Source organism: Cylas formicarius, unplaced genomic scaffold (genome assembly GCF_029955315.1).
Source record: "Cylas formicarius isolate icCylForm1 unplaced genomic scaffold, icCylForm1.1 PGA_scaffold_4__25_contigs__length_36172078, whole genome shotgun sequence".
In the NCBI taxonomy this organism is placed as follows: Eukaryota; Metazoa; Arthropoda; class Insecta; order Coleoptera; family Brentidae; genus Cylas; species Cylas formicarius.
Genome location: NW_026844334.1, coordinates 30,776,145 through 30,797,604, shown reverse-complemented (window position 1 = coordinate 30,797,604; position 21,460 = coordinate 30,776,145). Strand labels below are relative to the sequence as shown.

General features: G+C 36.7%; 2 protein-coding genes across 7 annotated transcripts in view; both read right to left on the bottom strand.

Annotated features, from left to right (window-relative positions):
- The window catches only part of LOC132700300 (tropomodulin), a 224,886-nt gene extending 208,141 nt beyond the window's left edge, over window positions 1-16,745 (bottom strand). For 5 of the 6 annotated variants that reach the window (XR_009618625.1, XR_009618626.1, XM_060667489.1 and 2 more), the window contains exon 1: window positions 7,685-7,863. Coding sequence is in view for 3 of the 6 variants with exons in the window: in XM_060667489.1 (XP_060523472.1) it covers window positions 7,685-7,786 (102 nt within the window). In the remaining 3 variants the exon portion in view is untranslated. Of the gene's footprint in view, window positions 1-7,684; window positions 7,864-16,722 lie in introns of those variants that run through there. The other variant, XR_009618630.1, reaches the window with a different exon arrangement.
- Window positions 16,746-17,093: 348 nt separating this feature from the next.
- Window positions 17,094-20,714, bottom strand: LOC132701431 (uncharacterized). Its single transcript, XM_060669312.1, has one exon. It carries the CDS (start codon window positions 20,712-20,714, stop codon window positions 17,094-17,096), a length of 3,621 nt encoding a protein of 1,206 aa, XP_060525295.1.
- Window positions 20,715-21,460: the final 746 nt, after the last annotated feature.

Sequence of the window (21,460 nt, the reverse complement as noted above, 5' to 3'; positions counted from 1 at the left end):
AGTGAAAAATGCCAGAGTTGGTGCTACACGCCGATGTAATTACTTCTGGTTCTATTTTTGTTCCATTCGTCACTCATAAATAACTCAAAACATTAATGATGCTGTACAAAACTGACAACATTGCATCGGTTTTCATCAAACAGTTCGCTTGAAAGAAATTTGTTGTAAATAGGTAGTCAGAGACAGTAAAATAGTATAATGGCACATAATGCTTTACAGAAAATATAATATGCGCATGCTACATTATTAAAAAATGGAAAACTCAATCAGTAATATTAGAGAATATCTTCAGGGGAAATAAATATACATAGTGAGTCAAAAAGTTATGAGAACCCGTTAATGTGTGTAAATATTAGAACTTTCGCTATATTTTTATATTTAAAAATAACATTTTTATTTATAAATCTCCCAGTTTTAACAAATTTTATAGGAATATGGTATTTTAAATGCTGGTTTTGCGCCGAGTACCCTAGAAGGCGACCTCCAAAATCAATCAATCAATTATGGGTACAACTTACATAAAAATGCAACATCATGTTCAGTATTTTGACTAAGACGGGAAAATAAGAAAAATGTTCTTTGTAGATTTTTAAAATGTCTTGGCTCTGATTTTAAAATTTAACAAATAGATTTATTAAAACTCGTTGCGAAGGAGCAGAAGATATTGTGACCAAAATAATATAATTGTTTCTAGTCAATCAAGATTCCGAATGGATCATTCTTGTGAAACTGTAATGGTTAGCATCTGAATTTTTTGAGACTCGTTGATGAAAATAGTTTTGTTTTGACTGTGTTTTTGGACTTTAGAAGAGCTTTTGAGACTGTAGATAAGTTAGAAAATATGGATATAAATCACTTAGCCCTGAACTGGTTAAAATCTTACTTGTCTGAGAGAACACAAAAAGTTAAGTATGTGCCAGCTGTGTCTGAGTCTATCTTGGAGAAGCATAGGGTACCGCAGGCACTGTGGGGAATCCCTCATTCTTCCTTCAGCAATTAAAGTGACGTGAATCAGTTCTGTGTTAAAGGAGATATATCAGAAGATTTTTTATGTTGTAAAAGGTTAGACGGAAGAACAACTGGAGAGAAAATATTGGAAGTAATTAACAGATATTTTGAGGAAAATGATCTTGCCTGGCCCGGCTGCGTCGCCGTTTGTGCTGACAAGCTCTAGTTGCAAAAGACATCGATGAAGAATTGTACAAAGTATTACAGGATGTTGTTATTGTAATCAATTACATTAAAGGCAACAGCCTAAATAGTCGTCTCTTTTCAATACTCTGTAATGAGATGGGTTCTGAGATGGCCATCTCGCGGCAAAATATTGCGAGGTATTTTTGATTTGAGAAACGAAGTTTACAATGTTTTGGTAGAAAAGAAACATATTGGCAAATTCATTCATTAATGAAGATTCACTGGAAAAACTCAGTTACATGGTTGACATTTTTGAAAAACTTGACGATTTGAATTTGAGTTTGAAGATTGAGAGTATAAACATTTTAACACTGAGCAATAAAATCGAAGCTTTTAAGAATAAGCTTGGCAAGAAGAATTAAACAAAAACAACACAGACATGTTTCTGTGCTTTTCAGAATTTACTAATGAAAATGATGTTATTTAAAAACAGCATTTCCCATCATTTGATAAAATTGGGAGAAAACTTTACGAAAAGGTTTGAAAAATTTCCAGATAAAGAATTAGGTTGGTTCCGTGATCCATTTTCGTTTGATATTATTAATTTCAATATCCCTTTAAATGGAAAACAACAGTTCAATGATATTGCAAGTGACGAAACTCTGCGTATTCAATTTAGGTCTCTGATTTGCCAAAAATTTTGGTTATCAGCTGAAAACAAACATGCAGATTTGAAAAAAAGAGCAACCAATATTTTGATTCAATTCCCATCGACCTACTCATGTGAATCCGACTTTTTAAAATTAGTTGCTATTAAAACAAAATATTCCGGACATGGAAGCGATCATGAGTTCTTTGCAAGCGCAAACCTCACATAGAATTCTTAGGAGTAAATGTTTAAATGTATTTTTTTTAATTAAATTTTAAATTAAATTTTATTTTTATGACTTGTGTCGAGTGTTTTTAATGTCACGAAGTCGAAATTCTGTTTGAATGGCAAAGAAGATAGATTAAGTGACTTATTTTTTTTTTAATTTGCAGTATGAGAAACATATAAAATATTTGGCAATTGAATTAGATTCACAATTAAACTATGATTCCCATTGTGATTATATATTCAGAAAGTTTTCACAAAAGGTGGGTTTTATATCTAGAGCAGGCAAAAATTTAATAACTTCTACAAAATTGTTACTTTACAATAGCATAGCGACGCCACATTTGAAGTATTATTCAACTTTATTGTTTAGCATATCTAACCATAGACTAACACAATTTTAGAGAGTACAAAAAAATTCTAAAAGTTAATAATAATATACCTGTGATAACTATGTTAAATGTGTTACAAATATTAACTGTAACGCAAAAGGTAATGTTTGATGCCTTTATATTTATATTTAAGATTAAAAATAAATTAATGCCGCCATATATCAGTAATAGTAAATGTTCATGATAATACTAGACACCATGCTGATGTCAACCCAGTCAATAACATATGTTGAATACTATTTTAAATAAAAGCTTAAGTTAAATCCTTTTAAAAAATTAATGAAAAACCATGTATTAGCTGAATTTTTGAATATTTAAATTTTGTTGTGGGCAGACACATTCACAAAGTAAATAAGACTGTTTTTTCTGATAGCTTTTATGGTAAATAAAGTATATATTATATATATCAAAATGATAAACGGCATAATATTTGGAATATTTTCACACAATTAATATGCCATTAACGGATTGACTAGCCTTTTATCTTCTAAAGTACTACACTTATAGCAACGACTTTCGACGTTACATTACTTAAATAATAGAAAAAAAAGAGAGAAAAAAATTATATTTCTAAAGAACCTACACCTAGAGCAAAAAAAACCGCAAACAATGGCATTTATAAAAATAAGGTATAGAGTAATAGATTGTATCACATATAACAGCAAAGTCATCAACAAGGAGCAATTAATTTCCATACTCATGAATTGTTTTTGGGAACATTTGGCATCCCGCATATCTTCTTTCTGTTTTTCGCCTGTTTGCGAAAACGCTAATCTGAGTTTTTCTTGATTTTCTAGGCCGCTAACATCTTTTAAAATTATCACCCGTTTCCGACTAGGAAATTTTTACAAATAATTAAGTCAATTTCAGTCAATGTTCAGCTTGCCTAAATCAATTGGGAGTTTTCCTTAATGTTTGATTTATTTTGGATAGACGTCGATCACGCTTCACAAACTTAACTATGACCTCACAACCGAAAGCATCGAACTCCCGGCATCCGAAGGCAATTTTTTTTTACGCGACGATGCCATAACGCTCCCGCATCTCCGTAGCTATTTTGAACCGGCAGCTACCGATTTACGTGTACCGAACATGCATCAACTTATTTTCAACAGTGTATACAATTTTCCTGGGGCGATTTCAGGCGAGCTTAATTACACTTACTGGGCTTACCCAAATGTAAGATCAAACGTAATGGGTGACGTAGACGTGGCGTCATTATCAACCGCTATATTTCATTTCTTAATACGAGAGAGCAATAAAACGTGGCGGCTTTTGTCTCTTTTCTTATAGTTAAAAAACAAACAAAATATCAAAAGTCAAGAAATCAAAATATATACAAATAGTTATTTTTATCAAGAATTCCATTTTCTTGCTACGGAATAATATAATCTTTATAATTTTTTTTTAATATTTTTTTTTCAATTAATCGTATTGCAAAATAAATTAAGTTATTGCTATCTAAAGATTTCCTCAGTTAAGTTTTGACTAATTTCAAAGCAGAAAATGATGAAGTGCTACTCACAGGAATTATGAGAAATATTGAAAGAGCTGTGTACATATTAGGAAAAAAAATGTGACGGCTTTTGCCTCTTTTTTTATTGTTGAAAAACAAACAACAGCATAATAAAAAAAATCAAATTTTATTTTTATAAAATGTAATGTATACCTAATACGCAATATCAAAATATTAAAAGTCAAGAAAACAAAAATATATACAAATAGTTATTTTTTTCAAGAATACCATTTTCTTGGTACGGAATAATAGAATCTGCATTATTTTTTTTAATATTTTTTTTCAATTAATCGTATGGCAAAATAAATTAAGTTATTGCTATCTAAAGATTTTTTCCGTTAAGTTTTGACTAATTTCAAAGCAGAAAATGATGAAGTGCTACTCAATTATAAGAAATATGTAGAGGGCTGTGTACATATTAGATTAGGAAAGGAAAATGTGACGGCTTTTGCCCTTCTTTATTGTTAAAAAACGAACAGCAGTATAATAAAAAAAAACAAATTTTATTTTTATAAAATATTATGTATACCTAATACGCAAGATCAAAATATCAAAAGTCAAGAAAACAAAAATAAATAGAAATAATTAATTTTATCAAGAATGTCATTTTCTTGCTACCGAATAATATAATTTGTATTAATTTCTTTAAATATTTTTTTTCAATTAATCGTATTGCAAAATAAATTAAGTTCTTGCTATCTAAAGATTTTCTCAGTTAAGTTTTGACTAATTTCTAAGCAAAAAATTATGAAGTGCTACTTACAGGAATTATGAGAATTATGTGAAGGGCTCTGTAAATATTATTATGAAGTCATATTGATTTTCCCTAAAACTGTATTTAAAAATTATTTTAAAATAAATCATTCTTCTCCTACTTTTGCTTAGTTTTGTTTTTGTTGTAAATTGTTGTTACGAAGATCAGTGAGTTGGGTTCAAAAAATATGTAATGACTATCTATATCTATCTATAAAAACAAGATACTTAACAGTTTCACTCCTTTCGTAGCAATAATCAAATTTGTCTGTTAACTTTGTTATGTAATCAATCATAATTTTAAACGTTTTTACTGCTTAATATAAATCAATGTTTTGTATAATTTTATGTTATTATATTGTAATTATGTTGTAAATATAATCATAATCCAAATTATACATGATTATGTAATGGTAAGAGTACTACGAAAATAGATACATTGTAATCAATATATATTTTTAAAATCTACTATTTAATAATACATCGATTTGTAGATTTTAGTCATGTTACAGGTAGCATTTTAACATCCTTTTTTTCATTGTTGGTCCCAATTTTAAATCAATTGCCCGCCAGTCTCACAGTTTATTATCTAATAGAGATGAATGTTTGTATTTGAAAGTGTCTGAGTGATACAGATATGTATTGACCAGTTACAGTTAGTTTTGGATAATTTTTGTTTTGATGTGCCTGCTAAAGATAGCCAAATTAGTTTGGTTTCTTGCTGGTGACATATCTAAGATATCCGGTAGTTTCAAAAGCATGAGAATCATCACCGTAGCCGTAGCCGTAGGTCTAGGTAAAGGATGTTAAAATGCTTCCCAGTAGTCAGATGAACTATAATCGTTGGAATCCAGAGAAATAATAAGGGGCTCTACAATATTTTCTAGCATGTTATCAGCTTCCCAAAATCTTTCTTCTATTTTTCCATTTACATTTTCCACTTTATTCCACGATAATGAATTGGACAACTCGCTTAATATGGTCCACAGCAAAGTCCACCGAAAGTATTTCTGACAGTATTTTTATTGTCATTTAATGTAGTTTTTTTTGCCTGTACTACAGCAATGGCGTTAATAGTTTTTCTGTTGTTTAGTGATTGTAAGTGAAATGCATTAGGATTTAAATAATTATAAACATACGAATAAGATTACGACAAAATTAAATGGTCTGAACGTAAAAACCAAATCTATTTGGCAATTGCTAGCTTGGTAGATGTTTAAATTCAGTATTCGCAAATGGAGAATCAGACGATGTAAACACATTTTTACTCAAGTCAGTGCATGAGTAACGCGCGAGTGTTTCCAAGATCGTCCAAAAATTTCATGTTGACGTTGTAGGATTATTTTTTAAGGGCTTTTAAAACCATTATTTCTTGTTACTCATAGGGAGTTGATGTGCAGTTTTTTGTCCACATCTTCTCAAACTTTGTAGTCGAAATCTTTCTAAAATGTATAGAAAGTATTTTCTACCTGGGTATTAGTACCGTAGCACAAATTGCTTGCTGCATCTGCATTCTTCTAGGTTTTGATAAAGCAAACTGCAATATTCCGTTTATTTAGCAAAATATCAAGTACGCTATATTTTTGTAAATGGTATTTCAAATACTTTTCAATGAATCAAGAATAAACAACTAAAATAAATAAGAAGCCATTTGAGAATTGTTTTAAAGTTGCTGTTAAAAATACACGTATGTTTAACCGGTATTTTTTATGGTATACACGATGCAATTTTTTTTTATTTTGATACAATAAACCATACTTTTCAGCCTTGGTTAGCGTCAAATGGCTAAACTTTAAGCGAAAAGGTTTTCACCGCTCATAGGTTCACTTGTACAAGCAAAATCCACAAACTAGAAACTAGAGATATGACGATATTTGTTTGCTGAATGAAAAACTAATTGCTGTGCGATTCTCTAACATTATGGTTATCTTTTGCATTTCCTACAGTTTTTAAACAAATTGTCAATACAAATTGGAAAATGAAACATTCATCTGCAATTACTAGACTTGCTAAAGGAATTGGCGTTCTATCTATTACAGGTTCGACAGTTACTTCTTGAACATTTTTTTCATTTAGATTTTCTCCGTGCGACATCTAGTATCTCATAAAGTTATATTGTTAAGTGTTAAGAGTCATCTTCGTTGATTTTGACTTTAAACCTATAAGTCTATAAAATCAAATGCTTTGTGCCGATCTGCACACACAAATTCGGTCAAAAATAGCTAACGGCATTTAAATTAGAATTCGCAAATGGAAAATTAGACAATAAAAATAAAGTTTTACTTAAGTCAATGCATGAGTAAGGCCTAGTAATATTTTTCTTAGTTCGCTTAGCTATGACGTAATCGGTATAGTGGCCCGAAATATTCGTGTTGACGCGATAGAATTATTTTATAACAATTATTTCTTAAGACTCACAAGAAATTGATGCGTAGTTTTTTGGCCACTTCTTCTGAACCTGGTTACTATTAATTAGATTACGTCGCAGTCATTTGAAAATGTCTTTAAGAGATCTTCTAGACTTTTATAAACTTAAGCATATTTCCGGTATTATGAACGCTCCATTCAAAGCCTACTTACGCAAAGTTCTACACTCAATATTTTGAATAATTTTTCGGAATGGAAAATTATTGTTAAAACAGACCAGTAAAAATAAGTAAAAACGTGCTTTTTTTGAGACGTTATTGGTATTTAAATAATGATAAGCATACTAGTAAGTTTGCGACAAATGTCAACGTTCTTGACGATTGTTTGATATGTTCAAAATCAGTATTTTTTTTGCCCAAGTCGATGTATGGGTAAGGCCGAAGAATATTTTTCCGAATATTAGTTCGGTTAACTATGACGTAATCGGTTTAGTCGCCCGAAATCGACTATTATTTTTTAACCCGCATACCGGGACCAAACCTTGGCGCTCAAAATTCGAACGTCACATGTTTTCGGCACCCGTCAGTACGCTCGCCGCGCGTTTTTTTCCGCCCGAAAAGCCCACGTTACATAAAATCGGCGACTTACTTCTTCGATTTTGAATTTGGTCTTGACGATCTTCCGCCGGACCTCCGTCTCGTAAGTCTCCTCCACCGTTTCGGCCATCGTTTCGTCACCGTCGGCCATCATGCGTGCGTGCACTGGTGATTCGCGCCGACTTTTAAAATATATACGTGTTATTGTGTGCGGCGATATGAACGCTATGCTCACTTGCCAAAGACTGACTACCGCTCGAACGTCTAAAATTAATTTTCTTTTGCGTCCGCCACGGCGGAAGTATATTGCCGTATTGTTGTTCCAAGCGGGAAAATTTAGATTGTTCTTGAACGTTTAGTGAATGGAAATTTGTGGAAAATCCGTAGTCGACGCTATATCGGGCGACGCGCTAAACTGAGAACACCCCGTGACGTTAAAACTGTTTAACGCAACCATTTCAATTTTTTACGGCTTAATACAGTATGTCCGAGATAAATAATAATAATAATTATTATTATTATATTTATAATAATAATAATAATTAATAATAATAATAATAATAATAATAATAATAATAATAATAATAATAATAATAATAATAATAATAACAATAATAATAATAACAATAATAATAATAACAATAATAATAATAATAACAATAACGATAAAACCTCATTATGATCCAGTACTCTACTTTGAAGAAAATATCATCATCATATCATATATCATATAAAATTTTTAGGACTTGTTTTTGATAGCTTACTTATTTGGCAAAAGCAAATTAAGAAACCAGAGTGTAAACGATCACAAAATATCCTGAAAGTTTTATCACACACAAAATGGGGAGCCGTTGGCGAGTAGTGGTAGTAGTAGTATTGTTTTTTTAATAGAAGATTTTGTTTGCCCGGATGGTGTCGTGTTGGTGCTTCGACTACACCCTTCCCTCTTTTACCCTTTCGTCTTCATTGAACTGCTGACGGGCATTACTTCAAGAAGAGGGTCTTCGATTGACTGAAGTTCAGCGAGTATAAGATTTGACCGTTCTATTCTTTTGGCAGAGAGTATTTGCTTTGTCATTTTCCAGATATGGCCCTAATTTGTAGGCGACTCTAGCATTTTTTCAACTAGATTGTCTGGGCTTATGTGACCGAGTATTTGCTCCGCTATATTTCGCTGCATGTTCCATCTTAGGCAGAAAAATAGAGTGTGTTCAACAGTATCCACGTAAAACGTTTGAAGTAAGCTTCAAAGCAACCGTGCCCGGTATTTGTGTCAGAAAGAAATCTACTTCACCGTGTCGTCTCTCGAACCAATATTTGGAATTAGGTTTTTGCTCCATTCCCCTGTACCATCATCTCTGTCCTATTCTACTTGCCAGCATAACATCATCGTGTTTTGTGCTTCTTTTTTAGCCTCTGGTCCATCTTTTTCTATGCTTCGGAGACTCTTATGGTTACCCTCCTTTGAACGCTACTCAGTATCCTTTTATAGACTTTCTTCTCAATTACTTGCTCCCATATTGAGGCACCATATAGTAGCGTACGGAGCATAATATCCTCCTGGTGTTTTCGCGACGTTCATTCACTTTTGGTAAAAGGCGACTGATATTGTTCAAGGCCTTATTGGCTTTTTCTGTTACGGCTCTGATGTGGGCCCCGCATGGACATGTTCCTATCTAGTTTTATACCTAGATATCTGCTTTTAAGCTTTCTTATAACAACAAGTAGGACTGCCTCCGACTTTTGGGGGACCACTATCAGGTATTTAGATTTCATGCATTCCGTAACATCGTGAAGGGCATGCTTGGCTACTGTTTTTATCATCTCGACTCCTTTTACTTATGCTAAGATAGCCAGATCATCAGCATATCCGACAAGGGTAATATCATTGGGAACGGAAATTCGGAATACTGTTATAATACACGTTGCATAGAGTTGGACCTCTTACTGATCCCTGCGGGATCCCGCATGTGACTTTAATTTGAGCTGCCTCATCTATGCTTAAACGCCTATCTTCGAAGTAGCTTGCTATCATGTTATACAGATAAGGGGCTATGTTTCGATTTCGAAGCTCTTTCAATAAACCACACCATTGTGCCGTGTTGAAGGCGTTTTCGACGTCTACCGTGATGAGAGCACATAGTTTCCTCCTTCCCCACGGTGTCTGTTTTACGTCGCCTATCTTTAATTCTTTAATTCTTCCTTTAGTAGTATTTTGTTCATGAGGTCTGTGCACTCCTCAATATAATCCTTCACAATTGTCTTTATAATTTCAGCAGGGAGGTTGTTCGGTCCAAGGGCTTTGCTGTCCTTTATTTTTCCCACTGCAGTTCTTAGTTCTTGGATTGTAAACAGAGGTATGTCCCTAGCTTGAATTGTGATCTTCATCTTTTCATCTGACATATTTAATGGTGGATATTTTATTTTGTTGGTAGCAATTTTGTACCCTCTTCACCATATGTTCCTTTCTACTTCCTTGATAACTTTCTTCCATGCAGCTTTTTTTGCCTCAGAAATTGCTCTTTTGAGTTGGTCTCTATCTGCTTGATAATGATCATGGCATAATCTCTAACTTGGTTCATCGCTACGTTTGGTGGCTCGAACCGTCTTTCTCTTACTTTCAATGCATTTTTTTCTCGCTTCTACTTCTGCTGTCCACCAGTACACAGGTCTTATTGCACGCATATGCTGTTCTTAGATTGTCATTTCTAAGTTGTCTGCCTACTTCCAGAGATAAATCCGTGAGCCTTCGCAGCGCTTGGCTGTATTGGGTTTCTGTAGCTCGGTCTCGTTGGTTCCAGTGATCGTATATGCTGATATGCTGATGGAGTCTTAGGTTTTCTTCTTCAATGACTGTCCAATATATAACATGTTGGTTAGTACACTTCCTCTAGTGTGTATAATGAGGTTCTCTTCAGCCAACCATTCTAATAGCAACTCCCCTCTCCTATCTTCTGGTTTAGGGCTCCTCAGGAAATATTTAGCGTTGAATTCTATTCTAATGACCATCTCTTTCTTTTGTTTTTTGATATCTTCCCTGAGATTATGCAGAAAATTCTTAAACGTGGCGATGTCTACGTTTGGTGATATGTAGCTGCTATAGATTATAAAAGGTGGTGTTTCCACCCATACGAAACCGACCCCTGCTCTCTTTTGTAAGATCTTGATCTGGCCTCCTGGGACATAAATCGCTACATTCATATTTTGATTGTAAATTCATTTACAACCTTTCAACTTCTTCCGGTTTGGCTCTGCTACCAGGACAATGTCCGCCCCATGTGCTTCTGCCATCTTATATAACATATCCACCGCCTTTGAGCCTCTGTCTACGTTTCCTTGCAGAATCTTAATGTCCTGGTATTGGCCATAGTAATGTTCCCCCCTTCTTCTGTCTGTCATCGTTAGTTGTGTTAGGTGTTGCATCATTTTGTTAGTTTTGTCTTGTCTGCTTTAAAAGGTTGTCGTAGACAGGGCATTTCATGTTCCCTGTTCGGTGTCCCTCTCCTCAACAATCATAGCATGTTTGCTTATTTTTGCATCCTATAGCTTTGTGTCCATCTGTAGCACAATTTCGCACGATTTGGCTCTTTGCACGTTTTGATAAAATGTCCATGTTGAAGGCATTTATAACACTGCAGGACTGGCTTGCGCTCCTTGATATTACAAGAGCTCCATCCGATCTTGATCCTATCCGCTTTTTTTGGATTTCTGAAACCTTTGGGTTCACTGCTACTGTTGCAGCCTGAGAGACTCTAGAATATGGTCTCATATTATAACTATATCCCCTTCGATTCCCTCGGTGTAGGTCTGCAGTGCCATTTTTAGTTCTTCAGTACTAGTTCCCGCGTCTATAAATGAAATATCATCTTCGGTTCTCTTGCAGTTGGAGCTTCGGCGTTCGTGATTTTAGCTTCTATTTGCGTACGTAATAACTCGGTATTCGCCTTGTTGCTTTTCATAATTAATAAAACTTCACCATTTTTAGTCTCTTTTACTTGCTTTATTTCAATATTTAGTTCCTTAGGGCTAATATTTGTCTTAATTTTCCACAGCAGCTCAGCATATGTTTTGTTTCCTGCCTTAACAATTAGGACATCTGTGTCTTTGTCTTGATTAGTCTTCTTTGTAGTCTTAACCGCGCTCCTGTTGATTTCTTGTTTCGGCACATGCAGGCTTATTATTTCATATCGGTCGGATATTTTCATCCTTATTTTATTCGTTCCCAATTTGATCAGGCCTACCAGAATCTTATACATTTCCTCATTTTTTCATTAATCTCTCATAGACCCCAGGGGGCAAAGCCTGAATACGGTACGTTCACTTGTTGTCATTCTACCAATTTTTACTGAGGTAGTGAGGTATACTACTTCAGTAGTCTCTTTTGAATTGCCCAATAACGTAAGAGTAGTAGAAGTAGTAGTAGTGGTAGTGATAGTAGTAGTGATGGTGGTAGTGGTAGTGGCAGTGGCAGTGCCAGTTGGAGTGGGAATGGGAGTGGTAGTGGTAGTGATAATAGTAGTAATAATGCAAATGAGTTTCCAAAACTCCACCCCAGGCTGTTATACCGTAGGTAAGATGCGGTTGTATGAGAGCTGAATATAAAATTTGTACATATTTTACGTAAAAAAAAATTGTGAGTTCCTTAAATTTATTTATGAATGCACCCAGTTTATCGGTAACAAATTGAATATGTTTATCCCATTTTAAATGAGGATCTATTATTATTCCGAGATATTTTATTTTAGATGTTTTTTAATTTGTATAATTTACTTCTATAATTAAGTTATTAGCATTAATGTCCAGTTCCTTGAATGAGGGCAGCGAATCAGAATAACAGCCAAAAGGCATGAAAAAACTTTTGTCCATGTTTATGGTTAGCCTTTGATTCGCAAACCACTGAAATATTTTAGTCACATCGGTGTCCATCTTTTCTTTGAGAGCAACCCAAGTGTCACTTTTGTAAATAATAACGGAGTCATCCGCAAAACACAATTTCTCCGCTTGACTGAATATGAAATAAGTGATTGATATAAATGCTGAACAGGACAGGAATTTTTATTTTTAGTGTATCACATTTGTAACAGGAATCCTTTTCTGGTTTACGAAAACCAAGTTCATGAAACTTGGTTGCATAGATTGTTAGTGAAACACATTATAGAAATCCTTAGATCTGACTAAAGAACCTTTTTTGAAATCGTCTATTACAGTAATGACTTTCGTATGCAGGAAAGCTTTGAATGCCTGTTTTGTATTATCTGGTTTAGAAATGCGTTTGTTTCTCAGAATGTATCAATCAATATTATTTTTTTGCAAATTGTCCCTTTTACTCCACTGACAGGAAGTTTATTATTTTTTTTTCTTAATTGCAAACCAGGGAAAACAAGAAGTTACTTCTTTAGTCATGCTGACCAATCCAATATGCTTCGAAGATGCATTAAAATCTATTTTTACATTTCATTCTATAGTCGGTAATTGGTTTCATAGCTCTAACTTTAACAGTGTTTCCATTCTGATCTATATACTCTTTGCCAATATTTCTTAACACTTTTGCCTCTTCTCTTTGTTTTTTTGATCGACCTTTCTTAATTTACTAAATAGCAAGGATTTAGTAAATTATGTATAAAATGAAGAGCGTTTGTGATTGTAATTGACATACAGGGTGATTTCAAAATATTCGAAAATTTATTATTTGAATTTATTTTATCTCTCTCAAACATTGCAAACAAAAATGCATATAAAATTGGAACTACTAAAAATAGAACTTATAAATAAATATACCCGCTAAGTTAATACACAGAGCATTCAATTCAAAAAAATGTTAGTAGTCATAATAATAACTAAATGTTTTTTGCACATCATTCTATTTCTTCTGTCATACTATATAACCTCCGAAAATGTTTATTTGCATTTTTTTTTAGGATAACTAAATCGAATTTTTATCTATTTGGTATTGGATTGTTATAATCTCACAACCAAATGCAATTGATGTATTTACTCGAGAGTTTTATTTTTTACGAAAGATGCAATATGCAAATAATTTATTCTCAGTTCCCAGTATATGGTGGATGGCTGATCAAATCAACGTTTTTAATGTTCAAAAAGTTCTTTGTTTGCACTGATCGGTGAGAGTGATTCGTCTTCAGCGGTTGACTTTTATAATTTTTTTACCTTTCACCAAAGAAACAGTTGCAACGTCACCAGTTTTCCTGAAAAAACATTGGTTCAAGGTGCTTTGCGCACGAACAACTTTTGTGGGCTTTGTCTCATTTTGAAAGACCCACACAGTCGGCTGTTGCTTACTTTCAGGTTCATATGCATAGATCCATGATTCATTACCTGTCACGATATCATATACGAGTTTGGAAGCACCGCGATCGTATTTTTTTAGTATTTCCTTTAACCAATCAACACGAGCCTTTTTTTGAGCTGATGTTTGGCCAAATGTTCATGCAAAACTGTATGTATGCTGGTGCCCAAAGATCCCTCAATCTCATGGTAAGTCACATGACGATCCTGCAAAATCAGTTTCAGCACTGTATCAATGTTTTCTTGGACAACGACCGATTTTAGACGACCCTCACGAAAGTCATCCTTAAGAAAACTACGACCACGACTGAATTCCGAAAAGCAGCGATAAACAGTAGTCCTAGATGGTGATTTAACTCCAAAAGCCGAATTAAGTTCATCGAAGCATTATTGTTGAGTTAGTCCACGTCAAAAGTTGTAAAAAATTATTGCACGAAAATGCTCCCGATTAAGTTCCATTTTTGACCGTCACATTTTTTTAAATTTATCACAAACAACTCTCTTTCGCGAAAACCTAACTGAGTAAACCTAACCTCAAAATGTCAAACTTCGCTATAAAAACGTTTGTCGCCAGATGGCAGAACTAGTTTGAGAGAATCGTGCAGGTCTCGTATTCTAGCATGATAAATATATTTTTTTATATGACCCCATAAAAAAGTACACCCTCTATCTGACTCCATTTTAATTACAAATTTAAGGTTTTATATAACATGCCTTTTTCAGTTGAAAAAAAATTGCCATTTTTTAAACGTAAAGGTTAAGCGGGTGCAAACAATTGCTTTGACGTAAATACCTGTCACCGACTCGGTCTATCATGATAAAATGGCAATTGTCGCTGTTGTGTTTGTCGAGTTGTTGGTTTTAGAATAATTGTTATTGTTGCTGTCGTCATTATTTTTGTATATTATTGAATAGTTATTATTGCTATATTTTATATCACAAAAATCCTAATAAGTATCCAAAGAGAAGGCAGCCATGTAAGTTCATTGTATAAGAGTTGGTTCAAAATTTAATAGAAAATAGTTCATTTAAAAATGAAATGTTTAGAAATAACCCAAACTAATGTTTTACAAGCATTTGTTAGCAAACTTAGGCAAATCGAGAATAACGTAGGAGTAGCGAAATTTATAGCTCAATTTATTTTGCGTAAAAATACATATCACCCCTATACATTTATCTTCAATACGAATTACAGGAATCAACAAAATCTGCATGTTAAGAAAACATCGAGACATCAAGAACGTATTTAATATGCGGTGTGGAATTTTAGGAACTAAAGTACTAGGTCCATTTCCTTACCATAGTTCATTAGCCCCAGAACGATACCTTCATTTACTACACAATCATTTTCAATACTGTTTAGATAATTAAGCTTAGTCACAGGTCAATTTAGCTATTTTGGCGAAAATCAAAACATCGTGCATAAAATATCCAAATGCTAACTTGTAGAATCAAAAAATTGACAACGAGGAAATTATTTTTTATATCTTCCTAAATAACACCATAAAAAAATAAAAACGAACGAAGTGATGGTAATTTCTTAGTTTTTGGCAATAGCACGTTATTAAAAATTAAATATGCAACTTTTTTCTAATTTAATCAACTTCTTATCTCTTATGGTTTACTTGGTCACACTGTATAGTATACACCTAGTTTAATTTTATATCGAAAGCCTTTCTTTTATATTTGAGATTGATTTCCTTATAGAAATTATTTTAAATAATAAAGGAGAATTGAAAATTCATATCTAAGAAACAATCGTGAAAAGTCTCTATTTTTATTGTTATTTTTGTTTTAATACGACGCGTTTCTAAAAAAATAATAACTAAATAATGGAGAAAATACTAATAGTAAATAACATAAATTAAAAACATTGTTTTAACAATAACTTATTATTTGCAACAATCATAAAAAGTATAAAAACGCCATATTAATTAAATAACTAAGAATACTTAATTTCTTTAATTTACATTAATTATTCGTTTGACACCGTATAATTTTGTCCGTCCGGATATTTTTAATTAAACATATTTAAAAAAAATTGTCAAACGTCGGCAAATGTTTCGCAGTGATCCTCTGGGAAAACATTTTATTGACAATATGCCCAAATCTACAACTCTTTCAAAAAGGCGACTTCATTTAAAGTCACACTTAAGTGTTTTTATTTATTTATTTATATGTTATTTTTCTTGTATGAGAAAATCAACTCCAAATATAAACAAAGAACAACAAGAAATCGATATTTATATTTAGAACAGCAATAAAATTCAAATTATGTCGGAAACGGTATGACCTAGGGTATAGAATAGTATAAGTGAAATGTGTATAACTAGGGTATTCTATTTGAAATAAGAAACTTGTTGGCTGTTCACGAAAATACATATATACGGTCCAAATCACGAAAGAATATACTTTCATCAGTATATTATTTTCTAGTGAAGACAATAGATTCATAATTTTTAATGTATTAGAAAAAGACAATCATCATTTTTTCTGTATTAAGCAAACAGCAAGCAAACTGATGAAGGTACCTCGTAAAGATGGACTAATTTGTCGTCGCATTTAACTGCTGTCAGTTTGACAGATTACATTTTTTCAAAGCTAGAAAGTGGAAAGTTTGTGGTTTTTCGGTAACTGGAGTTTTTTAGTTCATTTTAATTTTAAATATTTACTGTGTGTAAAGGGTTGGGGGAAGGTGGTTGTAAATCACCCTCAAAATTTAAACGAGAAAGAGCGGCAAGAAAACGGTAGGACATACAACACCCGAAACGGTTAATCACCCACCTTGATGGTTTCCCGCGTCGTCGTCTGCCCGGCCGGGTCTTCTTAGGGGTATTTTCTGGAGGGTTGGGGGGTGGTAAGGACCACAACACAGCGCGGGGTTCTCGCGAACCGGTCACAAAAGAGAGCTTGTTTTTTCGTGGTTCGCACTACGGACGCTCACGCAAGTCTGTCTTTTCGCGCGGCTTAACCAAGGTTGGGTATGGTGGAGGTGTTGTATACACAGCGCGAAAATAAAAGGTTAACCCAAAACAAAAAAATTATGAAGTTATCGAAAAATGTTATTCAACCCTTAACATTCCGGCCTCCCAAAAATACCCAATTTTTTCCATAAACTTATCCTATACTATATACACGGTTGCCCCTTGAACAGGTTAACAGTTAGGGACAAAAGATAATTTGACCAAAGGTCGATCGAAAGTGCCTTTGGCCGTGTGCACTTGCACAACGCGAATTTCCTTGTCGGAACTGGGGTACAAGCGCGTGATGCGGCCCAGAAGCCACTTTAACGGGGGGAGGTTCTCGTCTTTAATCAAAACCAACTGACCAACTTTTGGGGGGTTAGTCGTGGTGTTCCACTTGTGCCGTTGCTGCAGCTGGTGGAGGTATTCCCGATGCCATCTGTCCCAGAAGTGCTGATGCAACTGCTGCATGAGCTGCCAACGAGTGAGTCTGTTAGTGTTCAGATTAGCTAAAGGGTCGTCGGGAGGGGCAGATAGGGGCTCCAGGGTCAGAAAATGCCCAGGAGTAAGGCTATGCAAATCGTTTGGGTTGGAACTCAAACTACATAATGGGCGGGAATTCAGTATGGATTCCACCTGAGTTAACACTGTCGACATTTCCTCGAAAGTCAGGATTTGAGAGCCTATCACACGAAACAAATGGGTCTTTACCGACTTGACGCCGGCCTCCCAAAGACCTCCAAAGTGAGGACTGGGGGGTGGGTTGAAGTGCCAGCGCACCTCACACTGGTCGGCGGACTGCTGGCAATACTGTACCAACAACCGGTTAGCACCGACAAAATTTCTACCCTGATCACTATACATGTCAGTGCAACGCCCGCGGCGAGCGACAAAGCGCCGAAAAGCGGCCAAGAATGCGTCGGAGCTGAGTTCAGAAGCCAATTCCAAATGGATGGCTTTGGTAGCCATGCAAACGAATAGGCAAATATAAGCCTTCTGAGTCTTAGCACCGCGCCTTCGCGCAAGGGTAATGGAAATTGGACCGGCGAAATCGACACCGGTATGCGCGAATGGCTTGACTTGCGATACACGAACGGGGGGTAAATCAGCCATGAATGGCTGTACACAAGAAGGTTGGACACGGAAGCATCGGTAACACTGCGATAGGGTGTGACGAATTGCTCTGCGGGCGGACAAAATCCAGAATTGTTGTGAAATCTGGTACAACAACGATTGGGGGCCCGGGTGGCAATTTTCCTTATGGAACTTTTCGATCACGAGTTCGGTAAAGCGATGGTCTCGAGGTAGTAGAAGAGGATGTTTTGCGTCGAAAGACAACGCAGAACCTCGGAGTCTGCCACCGACTCGAATGAGACCGTGCTCGTCGATAAAGGGCGCTAGGGAGCGTAAAGGTTTGGGGCACAGTTTACCGTTTCGAAGACACTTCAGCAAACCGGCGAACACCTCACGTTGGACGTATCCTGTGAGCAACGTGCGGGCGTGGTACGTGTCCGCAAAAGACAAATTATCAAGCGCTCGCTTGGGAATGGGGGTACGACAATTATTTAGAAACCTACAACAATAAGCCAGGATCCTCTCAATTTTTCGTAACGACGAGAAACGGGTTAACAGTTCTCCAAGCGCGTCAACTAAAGGGGTGGACACACAAGTCAACACTGGTTTACGTTCCAGTTCCAGATCGTCTCCGGGGGTGAAGTCGGAGGTGGGCCACTCTTCCACCGGAAGACGCAACCAAGGGGGACCACAGAACCAAGAGGGGTAGATTAATGTTTGCTCGGGGAAAAGCCCTCGAGATGCGCAGTCAGCAGGGTTGGATGAACCGGCGACGTGATGCCAGGAACTGGGGGAAATGATGTCCTGAATGAGGGACACGCGATTGCCAACAAAAGTTTTCCATCTGTGGGGGGAGGACTTTATCCAAGACAACGCAATTTTGGAGTCACTCCAGGCGAATACTCTCGTGATAGTCAACTCAGAGGCTATAGTGGATCGGACGAAATCTACGAGTTGGGCGAGCAGTAACGCTGAGCACGACTCCAGACGGGGGATCGACACTCGCTTCAAAGGCGCTACCCGATTCTTTGCACACAGAAGGGTGACAGAGATATGGCCCTCTCTGACGCTTCGCAGACACACGGCTGCACCGTATCCGCGCTCCGAAGCGTCACAAAATCCGTGCGTCTCCACCTGGACGCCATTGCTAGGCAGTACCCGACGAGGGATTGTCAGCCCAGAAAGACTGTCCAGCTGAGACGAAAACGAACTCCAATCTTCGAATATGTCGCGGGGGGGAGGAGCATCCCAATCGACGCCTTGGGACCAAAGCCTCTGTAGGAGAATTTTGGCAGTCAACACGACCGGGGATAAAAAACCTAGGGGATCGTATATTTGGGCTACTTGCGACAAAATATTCCTTTTTGTGCACGTCCTATCCGCTACTTGGATGCGGTAGGAGAACACATCCCGTAAGGGACACCACTGCAATCCCAACACCTTTAAACTGGGATTGTCGTCTCCGCATAGGGAAACGCATTGATGATGTGAAGCGAGGAGTGAACTCAATAACTCGGGGGAGTTGCTCGCCCATTTGCGCAACTCGAAACCACCCAATTTTAGCAGCGATACTAATTGATCCCTCAACTCACGGGCTTCCTCCAACGAGTCTGTTCCTCCGATAATGTCGTCGATGTAGGTTTGGCAATCTAGGAGACGGACTGCTAACGGGTAACGCGCTCCTTCGTCCCGAGCAAGCTGACGCAACACGCTACAACTTAGTCCATAGACCACCGTTGACAAGACGTACTCTCGCACTGCTTCGCGGGGATCGAAACGCCACAGAATCAGCTGGAAGAGGTGGTCGGCGTCACTTACTAGGATTTGACGATACATCTGACGAATATCGGTGGTGAAAACCACACCGTACAGTCGAAAGATGAGCAAAATGGCTCCAATGTCGGGTTGGAGCTTGGGACCCGTAAATAGAAGATCGTTCAAAGACCGTCCGTTGGAAGTTTTAGCTGAAGCATCAAACACAACACGCAATTTAAGGGGTTCGCTATGTGGCTTCCAGACGGCGTGATGAGGAATGTAGTAACCTTGGGGAGAGGGGGGCAGGTCGCTAACGAGTGCCATGTGACCTTGTTCCCAATAGTCTCTCAAGAACTCGTTGTAGGCTAATCGCAAAGTTGGGTTCTTGGCCAAATGCGCCTCTAACAACTGGAATCGCCTAAGGGCTTGAGGGTAAGATTCACCAAGTGAAGGGTGTTTATCCTTAAAGGGTAAGGATACGACGTATCTACCTGAAGGGGCACGGGAATGGGTAGAGAGAAAGATCTCCTCACACAATTTGTCTTCAGGAGACATAAAGGTCTTTGAAGGGACGGACTCGAGTTCCCAAAATCTCTTCAAAGAAACATCCACAGCAGTACTCACAGTGGTATAAAAACTAAAGGGAGAAGATGGTTCTAAAGAATTCACTTTTCCTAGGACAACCCATCCGAAGATGGTCCGAAAAGCGCATGGGCCACCGTTCTGTCCTTTTCTAAATCCAGGCAAACAAATATCTCCGTAAACCTCTGCCCCTAAAAGCACGTCTATTTCGTTGGGTTCACAGAAGTGGGGATCAGCCAAGGGTAGGGACCTGAGATGTTTTAGATTCTGCTTATCAATCACCTGGTAGGGTACCTTATCACAAATAGATGGAATAACTAAAGCCTCTATATGAAGAGCAGGGGATTTTCTTTGGGAGGGGGTCACGTTCAGGGCAACCTTCCCTAACGCAGACGTCGACATTTGGTTGAGGGCTTGAATTGGTGTCGGAGAGAGAGACCTTGGAAGCTACAATTTCTTCGCAAAGGAATCTGTCACAAAACTGGCTTGACTAGCTGAATCCAACAGTGCACGACAAATAACAAGTCTGCCAGATTTATCCGAAACGGACACCAAGCAAGTGACAAAGAGCACGACCTTTTGAGAGGAGAGATTGGTCATCATGGTCACCGGACTAGGGATAGTACCTTCCTGGTTGCCGGGAGCAGGGGGAGCTTCATTCGACGGGGAGGGGGTAGTAGCATTTCCAAAATGCACTAAAGTATGGTGGCGCTTGCCACATACACGACAATTAATCTTGGAGGGGCATCTTCCAACACCATGGGATCGCGCGAAGCAATTAAAGCACAAACGATGTTGCTTGATGAACACATGCCTTTGAGGGGGCTCAAGAGATAGGAAGGAATCACACTTTGTCAGAGGATGGTAGTCCATAGGGCTGATGTGAGTTGCACTTACTCGTGCTCGGAGGGATAGACGTCGCTATCATAGATGTGGGTCTATGTGTATCGGTTGAAACTCGCTTCGAAACCTCAAGCCTCTTGGTAGGGGTAATACCTTTTGAGGTAACTAAAGAGTTTTATAAAGCTTTACAATTCTGTTCCAAAAAATCACATAAATCTTGAAAAGTTGGGATATCTTTATCACAAAATTTGAGTTCGAACCTCGTCTTGAGAGTCGAGTCGAGTTTCTCTAAAAGCAAATTGAAT

Coding starts and splice junctions, on each gene's coding strand:
- LOC132701431 (XM_060669312.1), bottom strand. CDS start 20,714: ATGTCGACGTCTGCGTTAGGGAAGGTTGCCCTGAACGTGACCCCCTCC.